General features: G+C 40.3%; 1 protein-coding gene across 1 annotated transcript in view; it reads left to right on the forward strand.

Annotated features, from left to right (window-relative positions):
- Window positions 1-27,195, forward strand: part of ppp2r3a (protein phosphatase 2, regulatory subunit B'', alpha) — a 132,211-nt gene that overhangs the window by 59,189 nt on the left and 45,827 nt on the right. The window contains exon 2 of the mRNA XM_033988137.2: window positions 17,161-20,384. Within this exon, the coding sequence (XP_033844028.1) occupies window positions 17,895-20,384 (2,490 nt within the window). The 5' untranslated portion in view covers window positions 17,161-17,894. The remainder of the gene's footprint in view (window positions 1-17,160; window positions 20,385-27,195) is intronic.

Genomic DNA, 27,195 nt, shown 5'->3' on the forward strand with positions numbered 1-27,195 from the left:
AGGGAGGGAGGAGAGAGAGGGGGAGGGAGAGAGAGGGGGAGAGGGAAGGAGTGGGAGAGAGAGGGAGAGATGGAGGGAGAGAGAGATGGAGAGAAAGAGGAGAGAGGGGGAGGGAAAGAGATGGAGATGGATACAGTGAGAGAGGGAGGGAGAGAAAGAGAGAGGTAGGGCAAAAGGGAGAGAGAAACAGATACAGCGAGGGAGGGAGGGAGAGAGTGTAAGAAAGGGAAATGGAGGGAGATAGAGAAAAAGGGAGAAAGAGAGAGGGAAGGAGAGAGAGGGGGGGAGAGAGAGGGAGGGAAAGAGAGAGACCGAGAGAGAAAGGGAGATATGGAGCGAGAGCAAGAGAGAGAGAAAGAGATGGCAGGAGGGAGAGAGAAAATGAGAGAGAGAAATAGAGAATACAGAGAAGGGGGAGAGAGGTATATATAGAGAAGGGACTGGGACAATAGTGGAAACACTGAAGGAAAAAGAAAAGACAGAGATTACTTAACAAAAACACTCAAAACTCATGACTTAACTGTTTCATGACATTTACACTTTCAAAAAAACGACTTGCACATTCCTTAAAACTTCTTGTATTTTCAAAACAAGATCTTCTCAGTCATTTAAGTTCATGTCGATGTTTTTTTCAGAGCAGCTGATCGGGCCCCACGCTCCAGCCTAAACATGCTCTTATATGGGATTCTGCTCTAATCCGGAGACTTCTTCTTTGTCCCGTTATAAACACAGCGGCCGGTCCAGTCATCCGCACATGTGTCCTGCAGCTAAGGGAAGCCAGAGGGGTCATTATCTTATGTGTTTTGACTTTGTGTGTGTGGATAGTGTTAAAACAGACCTGCAAAATGGACTTTTCAGAGCTTTTACGCATTTTAGAGCTGTTTCTTCTTCTCATTTACTCTCTGGAAGTTGTTTTCGGAGCGATTTGTGCATGTTTGATCATCTTTAATCGCTTATTTTCGAGACGCCGTATTGCAGATCGATCCTCGTTTTCACCTCCACTGCTCAATGTGACGTACACACTCCGTTTTCCAGATTTCTTTTCTTAAATAATGATGATACGTGTAGGATTTGGCAGCGTTGTGTAGTCACTTTGGAGGATTCGCCAACAGCTCCATGGTGCGGTAGTTTTCTAACGTCAAAATCAGCGAGTTCGTTTCTCTTAAGTCGTTTTAGAGCAATATTGCGATTTAAAATGTGCAAATTACATTATGATCCACAGGTGTCATCGATTATAGCAGTAGTTCGTTGTTAAATACATCGATTTCTGGTTTGTCTAACGTAAAATTCAAACTTGCAATGGAAAAATAAACAGCTGCACACGTTATATGTTGGAAACCGAGCGCTTACCTGCTTATTTTAGGCGTATTCCCGAAACGGTAGGACCAGAAATGAAGCGTCTTAGGTGCGCTTCACGTTAAAGCAGTTGAGAATTTCCATAAAAACTGATTAATATTTCACCACATTATATTGATTCGTATACAGGCCTTTGAGCTCAATGCACCGATTTAATATTTATGGCTTTTTCAATGTAGAGAATGAGGCCATGGACGAGATGAGAATGTGAATTTACTCTTAACACATGAAAAGAGCTGATGTTGGCTCTTATGTAATGTATGTCGGCCTTGTACCTGCTGTTATGTGCCTGAGGATTATACCATTAATACTACTAATACTGCAATGAATTAGAGATACTGAAAAATTACCTGGTTATCGGCTTCCAAATATCAGTTCGTCAATATTCTGTTAATGTTCTAAGACGATTTACTGGCTGTAGTTGGTCCAGAAAGTCTATTAATACTTAACACATTTAGATCAGTTTTGTCTTTTTTTTGTTTTTGAAGAAAATAAATCCAGTTTCCTTCATTGCACTGGTATCGGTTGACATCGAGGATCTGCAGATACTTAAAACTACAGCATGGAAATCGGTATCGGAACAGAAAAAGCTGGATTGATACATTCCTACATTGAATTTACATTTGTATATGGCACTTTGTTGGACATTAACCTCCCAGGACCTGGCATTTATATATTTGGACAACACATTTTGGGTTTTCTAGGCCACAATACAATGTTTTTTTCTTTACAAGGTCCTGGTGTCCACATATGAGATCATTAAACTGCCCCCTAGTGGTGACAGAAGAGTTTAACACATTATAGTTTAGATTCAAGATGGATTTTGTTAAAGGCATGTGTCTTCCTGCTCCTGTTTGCAGCTCTTCAAATGAAACACATTGTTCCATGAGGCACAATTGTTGTTTCTCATTTTATTTTTACTCAGGAAAAATGTTGCTGTTTCAGGCACTTAATAGTTTTTTTCAAATAATTATTCACATGTAATTTTATTGTTTCTATCAAAAATCATTAAAAAACATTACACACAAATGGCATAAGGAAGACGCCTACACTGGGCAACTGGAAGAAATTCACGTTATGTAGAGACTTACTCATATTCTAAGTTTACAAAAAGAAAAATATGAAGAACACTGGGAAAAATGGAAATTGTATTTAAATGACAGCTGACTGATTGTTCATTGTTCTATCTTAATGTCTTTTGAAAACAATAAAATATAAGTAAAAAAAAAAAAAAGAGATAATTTTCTCATGATTTAAAAAGATAAATCTCTGTATTTACACTCTTCAGGTCCAATCAGCCCAAAAACAAAGAGAAATTAATAAAGCCATGCAAGAGTTTGTTTTAAAAGGAGGTTAAAAGACGCTGTACATTGCATTATTCATCGTGCTATTGTAGCCAGAGCTGCCCTGGGGTAGACTGGTAGAAGTGAGGCTGCAAATGTGCCATCGACCGCTACCGATCGCCACCGACCGCCATCGATCGCTCACACATAAACCACACTCACATTATAACTTAGGTGAAGAATTTTGCTTAAAGACGCAACAACAGAAATTGATCCGAGCAGGAATCAACCCTATAACGTTTGGATTTTTTGGAGGAGCGCTTAAACGAGTCAATTCTGCCACACATACTGTATTTACGTGACTTAGATATTTAGAAATTAATTTAAACTCTAATAATAATATAAGGTACAATGTAAAAAATCAAAATCAATTTTTAAACGCAGAATAATAGTTGATTTTTTTTCATTATTTTACCATTTGTGAACACTACTCCTAAACGTAACTCTCAGTATCAATGTCTGAAGTGATCCCTGTCTTTTATTGGGTCGTTGTGGTCAGATGGATCCTTTTTCTTATTTGTTATTATCCAATTAAGTCAAACAAATGTTAGCTTTAGTCTCTGTTTCCCCTAATGCACTGCAGTCTGGGGCAGTGTGGACGTTCTGTGGTATCTAGAGAATCCGTCTTTCCCCTGAACAAATGCTTTGCTCCCACCATTTGGCTCGTCTGTGGCTATGGCTCCCTGTAGTCTAGTTTTGGTCCGTTTTTCTTCCTTTTAGGGTTTTAAGTTTGCCTAAACACTCATCACTTTATATTATTTTTTCCATGTTGTGCTATTCTCAAACATTGATTCATTTGGCTCCGTTTTACCTCTTGAATGAGATAAGCGGAATTGGAAATTGCTTGGTTGTAAACGGTAAGATAAGATTTGGAGTGAAGTCCGTGCGAGTGAACTGCTGTCGTGTCCTTAAAGGTCCTAGATTTTACGTAAAAATTGACTCTAGTTCCACTTTGTGATGTCATGAAGTGGTAGTTTTCAAGTTAACAACTACATTTCAACTTTTATTTAGTCGAGATTGGCATTTCCAGGGTTGAAATCGTCCAAATGATTCTAGAAATGAAGGTGTGTGGAGTTTAAAAACACAGTAGAGCACTTCCTGTATTACCACATGATGACATCACAAGGTGGAACAGAGCGTTTTTTTATCGTTTGACAGAAGAACTCAGCCTAAATCTGCAGGGTTTGTGTGTTAAACATGTGTGAATGAAACAAAAAACACAACTCCAGGTCTGTTTGTGATGAGGAAACATTAAAACAAATTTAAAAAACAGGGAATTTTGGCTGTGTTAAAATTAAAATATGGCTTTGCATCATAAAACAATAGATGAAATTGACGACATATCTTAATAATTATCTTTAGAGAAGCAAAAATATATGATCATGTAATTATTTAGTCTATATTGTTGGGTTTCTCATTTGAATGGGAATAGGAAGCGTAAACAAAGCATTTAATTTATGTCCTAATGGAAAAAAGGTGTGGGATTTAGTAAATTTTTTCCGTCCCACTTTTTTTCTAGCTTAAATACGAACAATTTTGAGAAATATGCTTTATATTTACCTGATACATGTGCTCGAAATAAATAAATAAATAAAATGAAAATGAAATTCACAAAAGCACTTATTATACATATATAATATTATCAACTGAAATGATTCTAGAAATGTGTGGAGTTTAAAAACATAGTGGAGCACTGCCTGTATCACCACATGATGACATCACAAGGTGGAACAGAGTGTTTTACGTTTGGGATGAGGAAATAACATAACGTTGATCAGAAAATAGCGTAAAATGGGGCCTTTAAGCAAAACACTTCCACCTTTGTATAAATGTGGTGAGTGATTGGTTGTAGTAAATGAGAGGCCAATGGCACAGATTAGCAGCCACATCTCAGCCAGTCACCCCAGGGTCATCTGAGGATATAACAGCTAGCATGCTAACAGCACACATGCATTTCTTCCTGGTTTACGGGCGTTAAAACGCTTTATAATTAGACGGTTTGGATCCTAGAGCTGCTTTTACAGTGTACTAAGGCTGTGTACTTGGACAGTTCTTAACTATGTGGTTTTGCCTAATTTAGAGTTTATTTTATCCAGTTTTTTGTCCTCCTTTGCATCATTTTCTGTTTAAAACTACAGTGGAAATTATGTAGTCCACATGTCCTGTTATAGACCTGGTTTAGTCCTAAATTAGACCTGGAATAGTCCTGTTATAGACCTGGTTTAATCCTGGATTAGACCTGGAATAGTCCTGTTATAGACCTGGTTTAGTCCTGGATTAGACCTGGAATAGTCCTGTTATAGACCTGGTTTAGTCCTGGATTAGACCTGGAATAGTCCTGTTATAGACCTGGTTTAGTCCTAGATTAGACCTGGAATAGTCCTGTTATAGACCTGTTATAGACCTGTTATAGACCTGGTTTAGACCTGGTTTGGATCTTGTTACACTTGAAAAGACAAACATTTTCTTTAGTGCTCCTTCATGTGAAAAGTTTGAGATCCACTGTACTCGAGCGAAACAAATCTGACTTTATTACATGGGGAGAAAAAAAAAGAAAAAATCATGTCCCGCCCCTTTAATTGACCCATCGAGTGCATTTTACTTAATCGCTTGTTAGCCTTTTCCGTCTCTCCGGTCCCTGCTGCCTGAAGTGAGGAGGTAGTTGCTATTCGGAGCACGCTGTCGACGAGCTTCACTTTTAGGCGGTAGGTGGTGGGATCCAGAATAGGGTCGAGCGGCTGGATCCAGGTCAGCTGTCTTTGTGTATTACCGTACGTCTATTTGAGCGACTTGCCGCGTCCTGTGGTGATGGGTGTGTTTGGGGCGTGTTTGGATTTGATACGTTTGATTGGTCCAAAATTAAGTATCTGAGGCCCGTCGGCAAAAGTATGACATCATCTGTGCGCGTGCTCAGCCAAGACGACAGCAGGTCAGTGTACGCTCCCGGCTGTTTAGCGTGTTTGTGTATATATAGTTAGTAATAATAATTTTTTGAATATTTTGTGAACTTCTGGTCTGACACATAATATGATCCTCAGTGATTTAAAAAAGGTTGAATAGAAAAAACATATTGAAATCGTAATGTTTTGGTTCATAATGAAACTTGATTTTTCCAGTAGGGAGGCCATTTAATGCTTATCTACATGGAGATTTTATTGCTTTGCTTAGAATGTCCCACAGTCTGGCATTAATCTTTTGTAATTACAGTGGTCCCTCATTTATCGCGTGAAAAGTAAAAGTATTCAGTGCAGATTTTGGCGTCTTATAAGGCTTCAAATGTAGTGATTTTGATGAAGATTTGTGCAGGAATTTTGTTCAGCACAAACAAATACACTGGTCCCTCGTTTATCGTGGGGTTACGTTCCAAAAATAATCTGCAATATCGAAATCCGTGAAGTATCAGCTTTTTTTTTTTTTTACGATTATTCTATATGTTTTTTGCTGTAAAACTCCTCACCACACACTTTATACACTTTTCTCACACGGGCATTAACATTTTCTCACATTTCTCTCTTGTTTAAACTCTCTCAAAGTTCAAACCTTCGTAGGCGCCTTTGTCGGTGCAGAACGTTTCATCGACATTGTGGGTTTTGTCGGGGAGAAAACAAATTTCAAACGTACAGCACTTCAGAGTCACACTGCGATACAACATTTATGTAAATTTGTCTGAACACATTCTGTACTGTACAGGAGACACGGGGGAGACTGATGGACAATGGTCTACAGTCCAGCAGCCAATCAGGACGCAGAACACGATGCACGTTCTAAAAATCCTGCAAAAAAATCCGTGAAACAGCGAGACCACGAAAGGCGAACCGCGATATAGCGAGAGACAACTGTACTTACGTTTTCATTGTTCAAAAACACCTTGAAAACGATCATTGTTTACTGTAAGAGGGATCGTCTCTCTGCAGATCTGACCTCTAACCTCTAACTTGGCCTGGTGGTGTCTCCATTTAATGCCATACTGTGAAACATTGAAGCTGAAGCAATAACATCTCCAAGCAGAAGGCACGCCCTCCACTAAAACAGCTACATTGTGCAGTGTGTTTGTTTAAGGTAAAGTAATGTGTCATCTTTGCTTTCGTAAGAGTTGAAGATTATTGTTTTGGATGGTTTAGGGTTTAATTATATGTATTTCTTGCTTTTCTGTATTCCGGTTTCCTCAAAATATGCATCTCTTTCACTGTAAAATGTCTCAGGCTCTGTACGTTCATCAAAAACCCTGTAGATTACGTTTAGCAGGACTGTGGGTTTCTCTTGTGCTTTGTGAATAACAAGAAGTATAGCTCCAGGCTGCCTATTTTTGTACAACAGTGTTCATGCCTGTACAAGTGGGCACTCATTTACACGGCTCTCAAACAGCCACTTTCAATGCTCCAACCCGTGGCATTATCAGACCGTGTTCACCGAGCGCCGCGCAACTCCACAATGAGGCTGTACTTTGAAAAGGGAAAGTTATTTGGAACGTTTTGGGAGATACTGACAATGTTTTGTAACGATTAGACCAGAAACAGATTATATTTGTGTTTTCTCATGAGCTAAAATGTATGTAAGTATCTTGTTTAAAGCTGCGTTGGCTGATTGTCAAGCTATAAAAACAAAGTAGGTTTTCATGTATAATAGTAGGAGTAGGGCAGTAGGGCAGGTACAGTGAAGCAGGTCAATTAAACTCATATATACGGAGTTAATTATAATTTTGCATATCTTTAAAACTACAGTATTTTATATATTTTATATTCTAAGTCGCACCAGCTACAAAATGCATAATGATGAGGGGAAAAAAACCCATATATTTTACTTATAAATTGCATCAAACTATGAAAAAAGTGTGACTTGTTGTCCGGAAAATACAATATATTTCCTACATATCTTTTAACTGAGACGTGAACACATTTTTGTCTTTATAAGTGTGTTTTTAGCAGTACTAGTCGTAGTCGTAGTAGTGCTAGTATCCACATGCATGAATTTGAAGCAGCACCCAATTCTAATTTTGCATATCTTTAAAACTACTGTATTTTCCGGAGTATAAGTCACACCAGCTAAAAAATACATAATTATGAAGTAAAAAACATAACATTTACGTAAATTTGTCTGAATGCATTCTGTGCAGGTTGAAGTGTGGTTTTGTGTCATCCGTTGGTGTTTTATATTTTTATTGAAGAGAAAATAACTTCCACTGGACTCCGATGTAAAAAGAGAGTTACAAAATTTAACTTCACAACTTTGCAAAATCCTCTTTTTACAGAAGTAAACAAACCAAGTCATTCTCAAAAATAAACAATACTACGGTAGAGAAAAACATTTGGCTCCGTCTTTATGCGCTGCCTCAACTCAACATGTTTCCCAGGCGTGTGCTCTTTTCCTCGTCCGTGCTGTCGCTCTTAAAGTGACGGTAACATATTTACTTAAAACTTAAATGATAACAGTTCTAAGAGATTTTAACATCAACACTATCTTTTAATTGAGACTTGAACATGTTTTTGTCTTTACAAGTGTGTTTTTTAGTTCTCTCTTGTTCACCGTAGCGTGGTTTGAACCTTGCAGCTCGACAATAAGTATTTGAATTGTCACTTGTGACCAGGAAGCGTGTGTGGATAAGACCAGAGTGAGTCAGCGGCTTCTTTCACCTGTTAAAGCTCAAAAACATCCTGGTTCTTTCATTTCTAGAGTGTTAAACGGCAACAACAGTGTTCTCATGAGCTGAACTTACCTGAAGAGGAGCTGTTGGAGTTTTTATTAAGGTTAAAAAGTGCATATTTACAAAGTGATGGCAGAGAAAGTATTTGAATGAAAAACTGAAATTCTTGCCTTGATGTTTGAGGTAAAAATGCCCACGATCGAACCATGACGTCTACTGAAAATTCTTTATGAACAGAAGCCACCGTCACTGAAAGGAAAAAAAGAAATATAAGCCATAGATGTGACTGAAATTCAGAGTTAAAACTGATTCTGTTCCCTCAAGTAACAATTTAAATCTAAAATATGGATCCTAGTTTAGAAAATCTGTAAAAAACTGCAAAAATACTTAGTAAAAATAATAATAATTAAAAAAAAAACACCTCTAAAACCATGTGTTACTTTGTGATTATGTGTATTTTAAATTAATTAATTAATTAAAAATCCTGGGAACGCCTTGGGGTCCCACCTGAGGAGCTGGAGGACATGTCTGGGGTGAGGAAAGTCTGGGAGTCCCTGCTTAGACTGATGCCCCGCGACCCGGCCCCAGATAAGCAGAAAATACACTCCATCTGTATAATTAATGTCACTTGTTCGCGGTTAACGCTCCAAACGTTTTTTATAATCTCGTCTAACTCTTACGCGACTGTAAAAGGCGGAGATTTTGGGGGTTTCCTGAGAATATCTGGCAACCCTCAGAGTTTGGACCAGAGCAGTGGAGCGGTTTTGACTAGACTCTTGAGACCTAACACACGTCGTGAACACAAAACAGTGGAGCCAATGGGAAAGCGTGAAGGACCTGGTCTGGTTTTGCGAGTTTAAACTGCTGTACATCTGGACCCCAGGAGCTGCAGGTGTCCAGGGGCCTCCGGGACTGTTTACACTGGGAATGTTTATGGAAATACTAGGAATTACACAAGACAATTCAAGACGAGACGACAAAAAAACACAAGAGAATCAAGGCGAGTTTGTGTTCGGTATTTGTCTTACTGTTGTAAATGGTAAATGGTCACATACTTTTCCACCTTCTGCGCATCTAATAACTAAATTCTTTTCTTAAAATAGGTCAAATTTTCTCACTTTTTTATGATTTTTGTTTACAGTGGTCCCTGGTTTATGTTCTGAAAATACCCCGCAATAGTCAGCTTTATTTTTTACATTATTCTATATGTTTTTGGCTGTAAAACCCCTCACCACACACTTTATACACTTTTCTCACACAGGAATTAACATTTTCTCACATTTCTCTCTTGTTTAATTGATTAATAGTGACTCTCGTGTATTTCACAGTTTCTCTGACCTCGCTTTTTCATCCTGGCGCCTCTCGTCTTGTCTTGGTATTGAGGAGAAAATAACTTCCGCTTGACTCCGATGTCAAAAGAGTTTCAAAATTTTAATCCGCAACTTTGCAAAATCCTTTTTACAGAAGTGATCAAACCAAGTCATTCTCAAAAATAAACAATACTACGGTAAGAAAAACATTTGGCTCCGTCTTTCCCAGGCGTGTGCTCTTTTCCTCGTGCGTGCTGTCGCTCTTAAAGTGATGGTAACATATTTACGTAAAACTTAAATAGTAACAGTTCTAAGATATTTTAACACCAACACTCTCAAAGTTCAAAAGTTCGTAGGCGCCTTTGTCGGTGCAGAACGTTTCATCGACATTGCGGGTTTGGTCTGGGAGAAAACATGAAAACTTGCAAACATCTGGCTCTTATTGGTACGTTTTTTGATTGAACAACACAAAAATAAAGTCTTTAATCCACAATATCTAATCAGCTGCGCTCCACCTGTTCTTTTAGGCAACTGCTTCGAACTTCCAGCCTTATAATCATTCTTTTCCCGTCTCTTTCAGTCCATTACGTTCTAATAAAGTTACGACGCTCCTGTGTTTCTCCGTCTCCGTCTTTGACCGGTCGTGTCTGCAGCTTCCGGAGCCACACCGATGTCCACCGGATTACTTTGATTTTGTAGTTGAGTGCTGCTGTCACATATTTCCCTGACCGTGTGTGCGTGTGCGTTTTGTGTGCGTACGTGTGTGTGTTTTGTGGGCGCAGCGAGGCCCAGGAAGTCATAGTAAATAATTCATGTGGATTTCAGGCTCTGTGTAGTGGAGAAGTGGGTCAGAACTCCAGTTAATGTGGACATATAGATCATAGTGTGGGAATGAGAGAGCGCGGATGGGAACAGAATAGATATGAGCTCGTAAAACATGGAGGAACTACTTCATGTGTTGCCTTTTCCTTCTGGGATTAGAGCGAAGGATTTATTAGATTTACATTAGCGCGTCACACAAGTCTATGCACATTATAAACTGTTTATTTTCTATTTTATCTATTCTTTTTTGCATGCATCCAGGTTTAAAATCAATTAAATGAAAGCTGGATTATTACCACAATTAAATAATAATCCATTGTCTATATTATTATCATCAATACGACTATTAAAATGTACAAACTTTCACAATCAAAGTGAAAGTACTACATGCTAAACCGTAAACTCACAATGCTTACTTACGTCAGTCTGTGGTGTTGTTTTAATACGTTTTATGCCACAAAATTAGCGTAAATAGATCAGTGGTCTCTTGTTTATCGCGGGGGTTATGTTCTAAAAATAACCCGCAATAAGCAAAATCCACGAAGTATCAGTCACTTAAATAATAAAAGTTCTGAGATACTTGTTTAAACACTCTCAAAGTTCAAACCTTCGTAGGCGCCTTTGTCGGTGCAGAACGTTTCATCGACATTGTGGGTTTTGTCGGGGAGAAAACAAATTGCAAACATACAGCACTTTAGAGTCACACTGCGATCCAACATTTATGTAAATTTATCTGAACACATTCTGTACTGTACAGGAGACACGGCACGGAGGAGACTGATGGACAATGGTCTACAGTCCAACAGCCAATCAGGACAAAGAACACAACGCACGTTCAAAAAAAGTGTGCAAAATTACGTAAAAAAAATCAGCGAAACAGCAAAACCGCAAAAGATAAACCACGTTTTAGCGAGAGACGACTGTATTCACTTTATTTGTGCAGTTTTTAGCATGTTGACAGTGACGTCCACCTGCTTTATCTTTAAATATTTATTCATTTTAGCATAACTCCGCAAAATAAACTGCAAAAACGACCCAATACGCAATTATTCCAATGCATGTTTCCACTGAAAACATGGTGAATAAAGTGTCAAGTGCTCAATTTTGCGCATATGGACTGTAGAGTAGTAACATTGTGCACTGTAGCTACTGTTTTGCTAGCATTGTCGCGTGGATATCGGTGTATTCTGCGTTGTATCGAGTGGGTGGTTCTGAATTGCAGCTCTGTGTGTGATCCAAGCACTCGTAAAGCTCATGCATAAAGCTCACTGTGTTGGTGGATAATGACAGGGCCAGTGCAGACCTGTCTCTGCTTCCTGGAGGTATGTTTAGGGATTTAATACAAGCGTTTTCTCTACAACAAAGACCCCACTTACCCTCAGAGGCTCCCGGGTCCGATAGTACGCACGGGACATATGCATAGAAGGAGGGAACGCCAACTCGCCTGAACTTTGGACAGGCAGAAGAACCGAATCTATGAGTGTTATTTGACTAAAGAGGCATTAAACCAGGACTAAACCAAGATTAAACCTGGAGAAAACATAATCAGGAACAGGGATGCACTGATATTTAATGCTAGTATCAGTATCGGTGCATCCTGATACTGTAAAATTATCTAGACTGAGTATCGGTTCCATAATTTCCCTATTAATTGCATGAAATAAGCGTATTTACAGGTGGATTTTAGCCCAAAACGTCTAAGGAGGATAACTAAGGAGCTGTTCCTTAGTTATTTGAAGGATTAATAACAGTCACGTGACACTTTTGGATCTCTTTTGTAATAAGTTAATGTGTTTTAAGGAAATGCGTGACATTTTCTGCAGTCGAAGTATCAAAATCGGTGTTGGAAAACGCTGAAAAAGCTGGATCTGTGTGTCCCAAATCAGGAATAAAATTGTTTAACCAGAGATAAACGTAAACCATTTCAGAATCCACTACAAAAATGATTAAAAACAAGATTATAGCCAAATAAAGGACACTGTAGATGAATAGGAAAATCTTACATTTTGATATATCTTTTTGAAACTTCTTCTGTTTATTTACATTTAGGTAAATAAACTTCGTCTGTTTATTTACCTAAATGTAAGAAAAAAGTGTATTATAAGTGCCTTATTTTCTGGATTATAAATTGCCCTTTTTTCATAGTTTGGCCTGGGGTACGATTTATATTTCACATATAAATCACATCTGAGTATGTTTTTTTTTTTCATTATTCTGCATTTTTTGGCTGCTGTGACTTATACTCAGGTGCGACTTATAGTCCGTAAAATACGCTACTGTTTTCTTAAAAGAACGAGGCATTTAATGTGTAAAAATAGCCAGATTTGCACATATTTGGGACATATTAATTTGAAAATTGCCAGGAACCATGAGTGGATTTCAGAGATTTTTATTTAATGTAACAAAAATGTCATTAAAATTCAAATAAAGTTGGAGACATAAGGCGTGTTAACTTATTAGACACATTAGATGAGATCACTGTTATTTTATTGTGGTGTCAGTAATTCTGCCTCATCGTTTCTTTCACAATAGTCGTAACATTAATATTGTAAATGTAGAAGCATAAAAATCCCGTCTTAAAAGCCCGTGCAGCCTGTGTGTTCTCGTCCCACATGTTGAGAAGCGGCGCTCGGCTGTAACACGCCGTCGGTGCTGACAGGAGCGACAGACATGGCCTCGGCTGATTTACTGCTTCCTCTGAAGGTCAAGTTGAAGGAGGACTGTTTTAGGCAGGTTCAGAAAGAACGAGGGAGACAGGAGAGGGAGAGAGAGAGAGGGGCAGAGGGAGAAAGAATCAGAAGGAGGGAGGAAGAGAGGGGGAGGGAGGGAGAAAATGAGGGAGGAAGAGGCGTAGGGAGAGAGACAGGGAGGGAGGGAGAAAGATAGGGAGGGTGGGAGAAAAAGAGGGACAGAGGGAGAAAGAGGTGAAGGTAGAAAGAAAGGGGGAGGGAGGGAGAAAGAGAGATAGGGAGGGAGAAAAAAAGAGGGAGGGAGAAAGAGAGGGGGAGGGAAATAGGGAGAAAGAGAGAGAGGGAGGAGAAAGAGGTGGAGGGAGAAAAAGAGGGAGAGAGGGAGGGAGGGAGAAAGAGGTGGAGGGAGAAAAAGGGAGAGAGGGAGAAAGAGATGAGGGAGAAAGAGAGGGAGGGAGAGAGAGGGAGGGAGAAAGAGGGGAGGGAGAAAAAGAGAGAGGGAGGGAGAGAAAGAGGCGGAGGGAGAAAGAGGGGGTGTAAGACAGAGGAGAGTAGCAGGAAAACTGTGTCAGACAAAACAAGAATGTCATGTGCTGGATATAAACTGTGATGTTTTGAAATGGAGTCACACTTTGATGAAACAGTTTTCAGACTTTGCACCAACTGCATGTGTTCTTTTCTCTATTTTTGATTCCTTGCACATTTATTTAAAGGATATACATTATATTTAAGCGTTGAATATGTACCATTTTAATTAAACTTCACCAGTAATAATCTCATCATGATCTCATCGCAGCCACACCAGAAATAAGTAGATTTGGCTCCAATGTTGTAAATTGATTCAACTTTTGTCATAATTTTTTGGGATATTGAACATTTTGGTGAATCAAATGTCGGTTTTCCAGATATCGGTTCAGATGGTAACCCATTTTGGTCCATATATTGTTGTAATAAAACTATTTACTGGCCAGTGTTGATCCAAAACATCTCAAAATATTCAACTTTGGGTTTAATTTTGAGTAGTTACACAACACATTTAGATAATGTTTTACCTCATGCTGTTTATGTTTGAAGGAAATCAATTATATTTTCAGCCTCCGCCCTAGTATCGGTTGATATCGGGTGTGAGCAGATACTTAAAGCCGAAGTATCGACATCGGTATCGGAACAGAAGAACCTGATTGTTGCATCTCTAGTCATTTTGTTAGTGTTGATCAGTACTTAACAATGTAAAACTGATCTTTGCTACTATTCACTACTATAAAACTGCACAAACACAGGTGACCACAGCCCCTGAATCATCGTCTGTGGCACTGAGCCGTGAGCCGTGAGCCGTGAGCCGTGAGCCGTGAGCCGTGAGCCGTGAGCCGTGAGCCGTGAGCCGTGTGGGCGAGGGGCGTGAACGTCTCTCTATAGAGCTCTAAACATAAGAGGAGTTTGTTAACATGAGCAGGATCACGTATATATTAGGGCTGCGGTGTAACACACAACAAACTGTACACAGCACACAACACACAACACACAACACTCAACACACTGCACACACACAGTTGTTGGAGTGAGTTATTTGTAATGGCTCATTTCTAAAAGTGTCCGCGCAGATTTAAGCGAAGGAACAGCTCGTCAGGAAGAGTAATTTCCTGCTCAAGACTGATTCAGCGGCGGCGTCCAGCTGTTGTGTGTGTGTAAAGAGAGAGAGGGAGGAGAGGGGGAGGAGGGGAGGGAGGAGAGAGGGAGGGAGGGAAGGAGGAGGAGAGAGAGGAGGTGGTCAGACAGAGAGAGCAGGAGGAGAGAGGGGAGAGGAGGGGGGGAGGAGGAGGGAGGAGCAGGGGGAGGAGGAGAGGGGGGAGGAGGGAAGGAGGAGAGAGGAGGAGGTCAGACAGAGAGAGCAGGAGGGGAGAATGGGGGGGGAGGGGGGAGGGAAGGAGGAGAGGAGTGGAGGAGGAGAGAAGAGAGGAGGCCAGAGATAGCGCAGGAGGAAAGAGGGGAGAGGGAGGAGGCAAGGAAGGAGGAGGGAGAAAAGAGGGGAAGAGGGAGGGAAGGAAGGAGCGAGAGGAAACGAGGCCAGAGAGAGAGAGCAGGAGAAGAGAGGGAAGGAAGAAAGAAAGGAAGGAGGAGAGAGAGAAGAGAGGGGAGGAGAGAGAGGAGAGGGAAGAAGGTCAGACAGGGTGAGAGAGGAGAAGGAGAGGATGGAGGGATGGAAGGAAGGAAGGAGAGACGAGGCTAGAAAGAGACCGCAGGAGGAGAGAGAGGAGAGGGGAGAGGAGGGAAGGACAGAGAGAGAGGAGGAGGGAGGGAACGAGGTCAGAGAGAGCGGGAGTAGTCAGAGGAGAAGGGGAGGGAAGAAGGTTAGACAGAGAGAGCAGGAGGAGGGAGACAGTAGTGAGAGAGAAGAGGGAGGAGAGATGGTGAAAGAAAGGAGTGACAGAGAGGAGGGATGATAAAAGTTAAGCAAGGGAGGGACAGACAGCGAAGAGGAGGGATAGAGGTGAAGGAAGAATGAGGAGCGAGAAGGGGGAGGGAGGAGAGAGGAAAGAGTGAGACTGAGAGGAGTGAGAAGAAAGAGAGAAAGTAAGACAGTGAGGGGAGGCAGAAGAGAAAGAGAGGAGAGGGACTAAGAGCCTGAGCGAGGAGAAGTAGAGGAAATGAGAGAGTTGAAAATAAGAGGGGGAGAAAGAGAGAGGGAGAAGGAAGAGAGACTGATTGAGAGGGAAATGAGGGAATGAGAGAATCAAAAAAGAGTAAGAGATAAAGAAATAGAAAGAAAGAGGAGGGAGTAATGGGGGGGAGGAGAGAAAGTAAGAAAGAAACGTGGATGGGAGAGGGGGAAGGGAGAGAGAGAAATGAAAGAAGGGGAGGAGAAAAAGTCAGAGAGAGAGAGAGGGAGTTGAAAGCGAGACAGTGATCTGAGGTGACTGTGTGTTTTTTCCATACTTTATAGTTGTTTTTCCAGGTGCCACAGCCCCCCCGGCCTCATTGTGCCAGCCTCTGCCTCTCCTCCTCCTCCTCTTCCTCCTCCTCCTCCTCCTCTTCCTCCTCCTCCTCCTGGAAAACCAACCAATCATCCTGTCTGCACTAAACCAGCACTGCCGCTTTAAGTTCAACTGCACACTCCATAGAATCTGCAATATACTTTCATATTTTCTATTTAGAGCTTGTGTGATTTATATTTGAAAATGAAGTACTGACGTGCACTTAGTGTCCTCTCAAGGTAACAGGGATATTTATATATATTTAAGGGATATTTAAAAGTCTGATAGATGCAGATAGATGCCATTACTCTCAGCTTTTCAGAAAAATGACCAAAACGTTGTAATGTTTTGGCTCATCTTAAAAAGCAATATTTTAAAGTTTGAACATCGCTTCTCCCTTGAATTGTCAAAACGTCTGGAGGAATAAGAAAATCTAAAACATACCAACGGCTTTTGGCCAGAGCATAAATCAATAGACTAGTATTTCTCTCCAAGTAGGGTTTGCATAAAATCGTAATAAATGTCCTCAACGTTGGATCATTTCAAAAATAAGAAGTTAGAAGATGTAGTTACCTTGTTGATATGTTCCATCTGCGAGCGAACGTTGAACAATTAGGTTTAGATTTGCGATTTATGTTTGAATAATTGGATAATTCCCTTTAAAAGCATTGAAAAAACAGAAAAATGAAGTGAGTCACATTTTTGAACATGCTTGCACAGATCTAAACTACAGGATTTGCAGCTTTTAAACAGAATAAGACGAGAAATTTAGTTGTTTGTGACGTAAATTAAGTTTCTCGAAAAGCTGCAGACTTTGCAATTTTGCTAATTGCTTCCATTCAAACTGCGATTTCGCTTCGATTGCGATTAATCTTGCAGCTCTTTTTCTTATTACTGTATTACGTATTGTAAATATTGTCAAAATGAACGTCTCTGGATGCGTGATGTGTGTTTTTGTTGCTCTTCTTGTATGTATACTTGATCTATACATAAACTAACATGTTTTATCTCTCTCTTCTCTTACAGGCGGAGTTGTCCCGTCCAAAAACATCCTTCCCTCTCGAGAACTGTCACGTAGCGACCCGGAGTGACTGGCCCACACTGAGCAAACTACCGCCAACCATCTGCGACCCATCTTTTACTCTTCCACATCTGCTTCAAAACCCAATCCAAATAGAAAAATAAGGGGGACTTTTGACAAATCTCTACCCATGGGATGTACCCGCGCCGGGGGTATGATGTTGGTTGAAGACTCCCCCCGCTTTGATTAGGCCTCTGGGGGGGACGGATGAGGAGGGATGGGTGAGGAGACCCCCAGCTGGATGTTCCGCTGTGGCCCCCATCACGGCTGTCATTAGTGGGTAATGAGGGGCTGTTAAGAGGGGAGCCTGCGGAGAGAGGAGGGACAGTACATCTGCTATTCACAGCTCTGGAGATTTTAGACATTTCTGCAGAGGAAGAGAGAATTGTGACGAATTAAAAACATTTCTTGGATTAATTTGAACATTTTTGATTTGCTACATTGTTTTATTACTGCAAATTTTGGCGCTTTCGATTAGCTTTTTTGCGAAAACTGCCATACTGCTTTGGCTTCGACCATTTTTTAACCTGGCAAAAAACTAAGCTAACCATTGCTAACTGGATTATATCAATTTAATTTTTTTTCAAGATGACCATCAAGTTTTTCTTCCTATCAACTGGATAAAACCCACTGTATCATAAAAATCTTTCGCTGACATCTCATTTGGACGTTCACAATCATGGCCGCAGCTTATCGCGTCGTCGTTAGCAGTATTAGCTGTTACAATAGCGTTGTTGTGGACCGGCGCGCTCACTCCCACGCCGTGCACTACTGCTCTGGGCCATGTGGGGCGCTGTCACAAGGACTGGACTGCACCCTGGCCCATAGAGGAACCTGCTCTGAGCTCCTCGTTGCTCCAGAGATGACGTACAAAGATGCTAACAACGCATCTATACAGTCCAGGAACATGAGTCAACATTTGTCCAGTCACGGTAAAAGTATTTCGATAGATAGCGGGTACAGTAGCGGCCTTGAAAGAGCAGGGAGCAGCGGTAATTTGTCCATAGGAGAAGATACGTCTACTTTGCGAAGTAAAAAAGCATCGAGCGGATCTATCGGGAACTTGTCTGGCAGTTTAAAAGACATCACCGAGGAAGCTATTAATTTAGCCAGTGGAAAGCTCAAAGAATTCTCCTTTGACAAACTCCGCCTCTCGTCCTCAAATCATGTCACTTTCAGAAAAGGACGAAAAGTGCGTCCGGATTCGTTTAGCCGGCGGTCCGCAGACTTGGAGATAATCTATGGGCACTTTAGCTCCACTGTCACCTCTAATGGCACGGCTAATGGCATGACAAATGGCCTAAGTGCTCCCAATGATGAGAATGTGCAGTCATTTGGGTTAGTTAAAAGCTTAGAGGAGACGAAACAGAAAGGCAACTCAAGCAACCTGTCCGCTATTACTAAAGCAAGTGGGGGTTCTTCTGGAAGTTTGTCGACACTCAGCTCCTTAGACCAGAGCATGAACACGATTACTTCCTTGTATCGTAGCACAATGGGGGAGGAGAATCTGATCGCTCGTTTGTTGGAGAAAACGCGAGCTGAGGTGGGCAGTGGTGGAGGAGAGGATATACGAGCTTGTTTGGACATCCTTCTCAAATGCTCTGAAGATCTGAAGAAGTGTACTGACATTATCAAGCAGTGCATTCGCCGAAAAGCAGGTGGAGGTCACGAAGACGGCGGAGCTAGCCCTGATAGTGTGTACCGGGCGATGATGACGCGACTTAGCTCCTACCTAAAAAGACTACCCTTGGATTTGGAAGGCATCAGTAGCGGGCAAGGGCACAGCGAACTTGCCGAGTTGGTGAACAGCCTTCACTCGCTGCAGCAGTCTCCATTCTCGCCAATTTTTGGCAACGAGCAGCCGCCACGTTACGAAGATGTAGTCCATTCCCCTCCCATTACAAAATCGTACATGTCGTCATCTTTGAAACCAGATTCTAACGCAAAATCGCCCATGAGTTCTCCGTCCCGCACTCCGACGCTTACAAACGGTCTACAGCACTCAACGTCCATAAGCCAACACACGCTAACTGTTCCGTCTGTAACGTACTCTTCGTCGAGCGCCTCTTCCTCTCCATCGCATTCGCCTCTTCGAACTTCTCCTACGCCGCCATACGCGCACACACCCCCAGCATCGCCCATGGAGGCTCTGTACATCGAAGAGGAAGACGCACCTGATCAAATCGTCGAAATACCTCCAAAACAGTCAAATAACATCAATGGGTCCGTGGTAAACCAGCAATATCACTTGTCAAATAATCCGCCAGGTAGTTCCAGCTACAGTCCGAGCTGGCCTCCTGCTTCTACGCCGCCAAATCTGGCAACGCCTCAACCGGTTACACATAGAAACGAAGATATCGACAAGTTGTTAATGGACTTAGAAAACTTATCGCAAAGTATGAGCAATCCACCGCTTCCTGCAAAGACCAGGAAAAGAGATAAGCTAAGTAATAACGATGGTTTCGGTCAACCCAAATCGATGCAATTTCAGATTCAGAAACAAGTATCTTTGAATGGACCTAGGTCAAAATCTCCAATTCCTGTTGCCTTGTCTCACATTGAAAGCAACCAAAGTGGAGCCGGCGAGGAGGAAGACGGAGCACTTTTGATGAGGATTTTGGAAAGTATTGAAAGTTTCGCTCAAGAGCTTGTCGACTCTGGCGCGGGGAGTACAGGAAGCGCTGAAAGAAGTAGCGGTAAAGAGCGAGAGGTGATGAGGTTGCTGCAGGATACGCTAGCCTCTACTAGCAGGTCGACTACCCCGCTAGAAAGTTTGCTAATAACATCTGCTCCTGATCTGGAGAATGAAATCCCACCGGCGATCCCACCAAAACAATCCCATTCAACGACATACATGTCCGAAAGTGGACCCGAACCTCCGCCCGTGCGCCAAATTGACTCCTCCCCCAAACAAGTGCCTATTTCCCTTCCAGAACCTGTACTTCAAGTCACAGAACCACCCACGATCACTGAAGTTACCGTATCAGACTCCACACCTGCAAGCTTGCATTCCTCAGTAACTTTGACTGTATCGGAGCCTGTACCCGAAGCTCCGCCCCCCGTTTCCACAACGACAGCAGAACCAGGAAGTGAACTCACCAACAAGCCCAATGTGGTGAAAGACACTGGGTCGACTCTTCTCATCCAGCAGACTCCAGAAGTGATCAGGGTGAGTCAAAACTTTAACGATTTTTCCATTTTTGTTGTACGTTTTTTTGAAATTGCGTTGGTTTGCATTGGTTTGGTTTTTATCTTAAATCTCTAAATAAGATGATGTGTTGTTTTAGTCAATATTTGGTCTTTTAGTCTTTTTAGTAAAGTCTAGTTTTAGCAAAAAATTGTATGCTAATTTTGGCGCGTTCACTTTTGCACATTCACAATTCAAAATACGAACAAAACTGGGACTAAACCTGGACTAAATCAGGACTAAACAAGGACTAGAACAAGACCAAACAAAGTCCACAAATACTAGTCAATTTTAAACCAAATAACAACAAGTGTGAATCTAATCTTAGTCAAATAAAATGAATAAATTCAGCAAATATATTTAATTTGAGCTATGATAATTGCTATATGCTCTGGTCTGGTCTGGGGCTCTAGGTTTGAACAGAAACTTGGATCTAGTCTTGTTAGAAAATATAAGTAGTTTTAGTCAGCAAAATTATCTACTTTTTTTACTTTTTTGTTCCAGTATCTTATGGCTTAAGTAAAAGTATTAAAGTACCCATTTAAAACTGTACTTAAAGAGTAAAAAGTAAAAGTATTTCACACATATTTTGAGGTCTTATAAAGCTTCAAACGTAGTAATTTTGATACAGATTTGTGCAGAATTTTGTTGCTGTTTTCTTGCTGTTTTTATTCGTATATTTTTGTTTGCCCAAATTATGAACACTACAATGAAAAATACTTTTACTCTTTAGTCCAGTTAAAAAAAATGTTATGCAGAAAGTACAGATACCAGCTCTCAAATGTACTGAAGTAAAAGTAAAAAGTACACGCTTTAAAATACAGTAGAGATACGAAGAATGTGTACTGAAGTTTAATACTTTACTCCTTGTACTTCATTACCTTCATTTTAGTTGCTTTAGTTGATGATTTGGCTATTTTTTTTATATAGTTTTCTGTTAAAATGACAAAAACTATGTCAAAATATTGTAGTTGTCAATATTAACACAGGTCTAAATGGCGTCATAGTCGATGGTAACTCACTTTTAGGCTTAAAGTAAAACTGTAAACTTTATTCAGACTCAGAAATAGACTCATATCCCCACAGACCAGACTCTTTTTACAGAGGATAAAGATTCTCTCTTGCCCACTCTCGATGCAAATAACCATATCTTTATCTGGCTCTAAAGTTTGAAAATTGTCTCTAAAAGATATAAGTTCTATGTAACACAAACTTTGCTCTTTTATCGTGGCCTGTAGTTCGTCTTTGATGTGAACCGCGTCGCTGCTGATGAGAGTTTGCTCTTTGATGGTATATTTTCAGACTAGTGTATGATTTTGTAATGATGTTTATCGGTGGGAAAAGGCACTGGCAGAGTGGTTAGCTGTTCGGCACATACAGCTTGTTACTTCCAGAACTGAACACAATTGTTGCTTATAGAGATCCACCATTTTTGTTCTAAGCTGTGACTATTTTAACAAGTAAACAAAATAAGTGTAGGATTATGATTAGTCAATGGTGAAGTAGACTTTACATTGAGTACTTTTTACTTTTACCGTATTTTCTGGACTATAAGTGTCACTTTTTTCAGTTTGTCCCGGGGTGCGACTTATATGTGAAATGATTAAAATATATACTGTAATTTCACATGTTTTTTCTGCTTTATTTATCTGATTAACTGTTAATATCTTACGTTAACAAACCAGACACGTGTTCAGTTCTGTCTGTGCTTCATGTCGCTGAATAAATATAAATGTGTTACGTTAGCGTGATGTACTGATATTCAGCCTGTTGTTCCACATTTTATTATTATTATTATAACTTGACTTTAAAGATAAAATGTCTGTTCTTGGTCTCGGATTTTTTAAAATACATTTCCCCCCAACAAAAGACTTATATATATTTTTTTGTCATTATTATGCATTTTTTGGCTGGTGCGACTTATACTCCAGAGCGACGTATAGCCCAGAAAACACAGTACTTCACTACATTAAAGACCAGTATCTGTACTTTTTACTGCACTACATTTTTTAACTGGACTGAAAAGGAAAAAGTACTTTTTGTAAGATTTGAGAGGATATTTTTACCATGTTTATGGAAATATTCTGACTAAAGTTTTCTAGTTAAACCTTAGTCTAACAACATTTGTGTGAAATACTTTTTACTCTACATTTTTCAACAGATACTTAAATACTTTTACTTAAGTAGAGTTTTTCATGTGAAACTTTTTCTTCTACTTGCGTAACTTTTTACCTCTGTATCTGTACTTTTACTTAAGTAACAAACCTATAGTTATTTAAATACCATTGTTTTGTACAGACCTAACAAGGATTATCAAAAAAAAAAAAAAAAAAATTCTGATTTAAAGCTGCACTGTGTAACTTTTCTGGTGGAGTATGTGTCATCTGCTTGACTGGATGGAGATAACATTAAACTTTATTTTTTTCCAAGCAGGTAACCAAGCCAAGTTAGGTCAGATCTGTGGAGAATGTGTATTTTTTTAGTCCTTTTCACTAATAAAACACCTGTAATGGTTTAAATGCAACATAGATACGCTTAATGCCATACTGTGGAACTTACAAGCAGAGGAATAACAGTCAAGCAGATAGATAAGCAGCAGAAATGTTATATAGTCTAGTTTTAAGATGTGTTACTTGTGTGTAAACTCATATAAATACACAACACTATGTCAACATTGCTTTTATCCATTCGTCTGGATTCAATCACCTTCCCGTTTTGCAGAATATTTCATCAGCCATTTATTACGACGTATTATTTGAAGTTGTCGTTGCAGAAATGGCCTTGACGACGCTTCCTAATGGTTTTGATAAATATCCCCATGCACAGGAGGACGTCTTTTATACAAGAAAACAGTTATTGTGTTAGAAGCGGCTCTGCTTTGTTGACATTTCCTGCTTCGTGTATTTTGGTATTTGGCTCCCGGAGCTCGTACCCGGAGAGAGCGTGTGTGTGTGTGTGTGTGTGTGTGTGTTTAAGGTAATTTGGGGTTGTGTGTTGCAGAGGCGGTGCGAGGGAGATGAAGTGTCATTTCCTATACACTGAAATTACACTATATCTTCACGAAACGAAAATGTAAAATGGTTTGGTTTATATTTTAGGGACAAGTTAGCTGAAGAGGACAGGTTTTGATTAAGTTTGGGCTAAAAAGAGGATAAAACTCAGGCCTGATGCTAAGTCTAACCCTAAACAAATTAAACTACAGTGGTCCCTTGTTTACGTTCTAAAAATTACCCGCAATAGACGAAATCCGCGAAGTATCCGCTTTATTTTTACGATTATTCTCTATGTTTTTTGCTATAACACCCCTCACCACACACTTTATACACTTTTCTCACACAGGCATCAACATTTTCTCACATTTCTCACACTCTCAAAGTTCAAACCTTCGTAGGCGCCTTTGACGGTGCAGAATCAATTAAGTGAAAGCTGGATTATTACCACAATTAAATAATGATGCATTGTCTATATTATTATCATCAATACGACTATTAAAATGTACAAACTTTCACAATCAAAGTGAAAGTACTACATGCTAAACCGTAAACTCACAATGCTTACTTACGTCAGTCTGTGGTGTTGTTTTAATACGTTTTATGCCACAAAATTAGCGTAAATAGGTCAGTGGTCCCTTGTTTATCGCGGGGGTTATGTTCTAAAAATAACCCGCAAAAGATGAAATCCGCGAAGTATCAGCTTTATGTTTTTTACAATTATTCTATATGTTTTGCAGCTGTAAAATGTAAAACCCCTCAGCAGGTTTCCCAAGCGTGCGCTCTTTTCCTCGTGCGTGCTGTTGCTCTTAAAGTGACGGTAACAAATTTATGTAAAGCTTAAATAATAACAGTTCTAAGATACTTGTTTAAACACTCTCAAAGTTCAAACCTTCGTAGGCGCCTTTGTCGGTGCAGAACGTTTCATCGACATTGTGGGTTTTGTCGGGGAGAAAACAAATTGCAAATGTACAGCACTTCAGAGTCACACTGCGATCCAACATTTATGTAAATTTATCTGAACACATTCTGTACTGTACAGGAGACACGGCACGGAGGAGACTGATGGACAATGGTCTACAGTCCAACAGCCAATCAGGGCGCAGAACACAATGCACGTTCATACGATGTAAAAAATGCGTGAAAATTTGCATTAAAAAAAGTCTGCGAAAAGTGAACCGCGTTATAGCGAGGGACAACTGTACACATAAACACCACTCAATCAAGATGGGTGAAAGTAGCTCAGATGGTAGAGTGTTTTTCCACTGACCCACAGGTTGGCGGTTCGATTCCAGCTCCCACAGATGAATGTTGTTGTTGTGTCCTTGGGCAAGACACTTAACCCACCTCACCCCCAGTGTCTGTGCACTGGTGTATTAATGTGTGAGCGGTTCCTTGATGTAAAGCGCTTTGAGTCTCTTGAAGGTGGAAAATCTCTATATAAAATGTGACCATGTTATTGCTTTGCTTGGCATATTCCACAATATGGCATTAAATTAGTCTACATTCATGGAGACAAGCAACAGGTGAAGTTACAGGTCAGATCCAACTCATTTGTGCATGATTTCCACTGTATTTTTGACCATTAAAACACCTGTATTTGAACAAAAGCACAATAGAATCTTTAGTAATGAACTTAACATCTCCATGGAGACGGGCAGAGAGCTGAACCTCCACCAGAAAAGTCCACAGTGCACCTTTAAATATTGGCATAATTCTACTTTCTATGCCATGGATCCAGTTTAGATCACTGAGAGATTCCACACACAGAACTAAACTAGGTATAAAGCAAATAGGAAGAACTTGGAACCATAATCCAGAGTTGACAAAGTGTTTTTGTTTTTGGTTACCATCTGCAGATACGATATTATGGCATGGAATAATATTTATCTTGCAGTAAAACACATTTGGCTTTTGAGTAAACTGCAGGCCTCTGGTGAGTTAATCTGTTTTTGCAAATAAACTTTAGCAATTTGTGGCGATCCCAAATACTTCTCCTAACTCACAAAGTACGATCTTACTAAACGGAAAAATACAACCGTTTTTCGTTCAATAAAGATGTTAAAAAGCAGTAATAAAAAAGAATATTGGAGGCGTGTAACCATAGACTGTTTATATAAGTGGACATAGCTAACCTGCTAGCCTTTCTCTCTAAATGCTGCTCTTAGACTCGTCATTTTGGTCTTAAATGTTCGTATTAACCCGCTCTACATGATCCTGGTGTTTTTATTTCGCTATTGTGTTTGTAAATAAGAGAAATCCGGCTCCCGCTAGCGTTAGCAACAGGTTTGATTGACAGCTAAGCACCCACTTCCTGTTAAATGAATGGTGTAGGCGGAAAGGAGCGTTACCTTCAACAGCCTCGCTCCGGATCGGCTCTTTCGTTGCTATGATACTCACTGTCTGAATTCCTACTGCGCAACTTGGCTCCAAATTCGCAGCTATAACCGCTAGCTTCGACAAGCTTCATTTAACCGGAGCTGAACGCTGTGTGTGACGTCACATCCGAGCAGACTTTGCACACTGCTATGTCCCATCATGCACCTCGCGTGACTCCTTCTACGTGAGAAACGAGATATATTTTCTTAAAGTTATGTAATAATCGCTACAATTTGGAAAAAAAATCACCTTTAACGTTATATATTTGCCTATTTATATTCAAAGGGAAAGATTAATTCCTTACTTCATTCAATCTAAATGGAAAAAAAACGGCTACAACGACGACGACACCTTGACTCTTCTTCTATGAAATAATCAAGAATTAAAAATAACATAAAAAATAAATACATTTCTGCGTAGGTCATTAATCAGCGGCCGTCACGGTTGCTAGACGACGTAACTTAAGCGCACGGACATCGGTTAAAGTACGCTCCATGGCATAGGCCTGTCCCATTTTGGTACAATGGCGGCTACACAGAGGAGTACCCTTTGTTGGCTGGGTACTTCGAACAGTACTTTGAAGGGTATGTAAAAGTATGCATTTGGCAAATTGGGACACAGCCTATATGTGTAACATACCATACTGCCATTGTAATTCAAGTATTCAAGTTTAGACCTCTTTTTCTAGGACACTCTGGGAACTTTTTGCAAAGATTTTGGGGTCCAAAGTGTGTTATCTGGCCTAAATCTCTTGCATTTAGTTTGTGCGCCTTCATTCTGTCATCCCCATCCCACGTTTTAGCACCACTTACTCCATAAACAAACCAAGAAAAGGGGAGGTTAGAGTGTGTTTGATGTGGGCGTTTATACAGAGCTACAATTACAGTAATGATGCCTGACGGACTCCCCCTCTTTAACACCGGAGAAGCAGGCCTTTCATGTTTACGTGTTTGCCTCGACCCCTGCGTCTCTTAATTAGATTGTTGCTAATTTTTTCTTCACGCTTCGTTCTGTGTGGCACCTCTTGTAGCCTCTGCTGTTTATGTGTTTGTTTACAGAGCAGTGTAACCCAATGCCCCTCCGATATGTAGGCCACCTATTTGTGAGGTTACCATGGCAGCCTCCGAGAGAGTGCAGACCGCTCCAGTCGTCTCCGAAACATTATTATTACAAGATATTGTGCTATTTCTCTGCCAGACCCTGCATTTTTCACAACTTTATGTACGTCTGACAATACAGGTTCTTACTTCAGTGGTATAAATTTGTCAAAAAATGAATACTTAAATGCTAATTGGTGCAAAAACTAAACAATTTGAGCAAGTATTGAAACCGAAAAATCACATAAATGGGCCAAAGTTAAACAGTTCCTTGAATAATTTTAGAATTGTTAACGTTAAAGTCTTAGGGAGGTGTTCTGGGCATGT

The sequence above is a fragment of the Periophthalmus magnuspinnatus genome, chromosome 22 (genome assembly GCF_009829125.3).
Source record: "Periophthalmus magnuspinnatus isolate fPerMag1 chromosome 22, fPerMag1.2.pri, whole genome shotgun sequence".
Classification (NCBI taxonomy): Eukaryota; Metazoa; Chordata; class Actinopteri; order Gobiiformes; family Gobiidae; genus Periophthalmus; species Periophthalmus magnuspinnatus.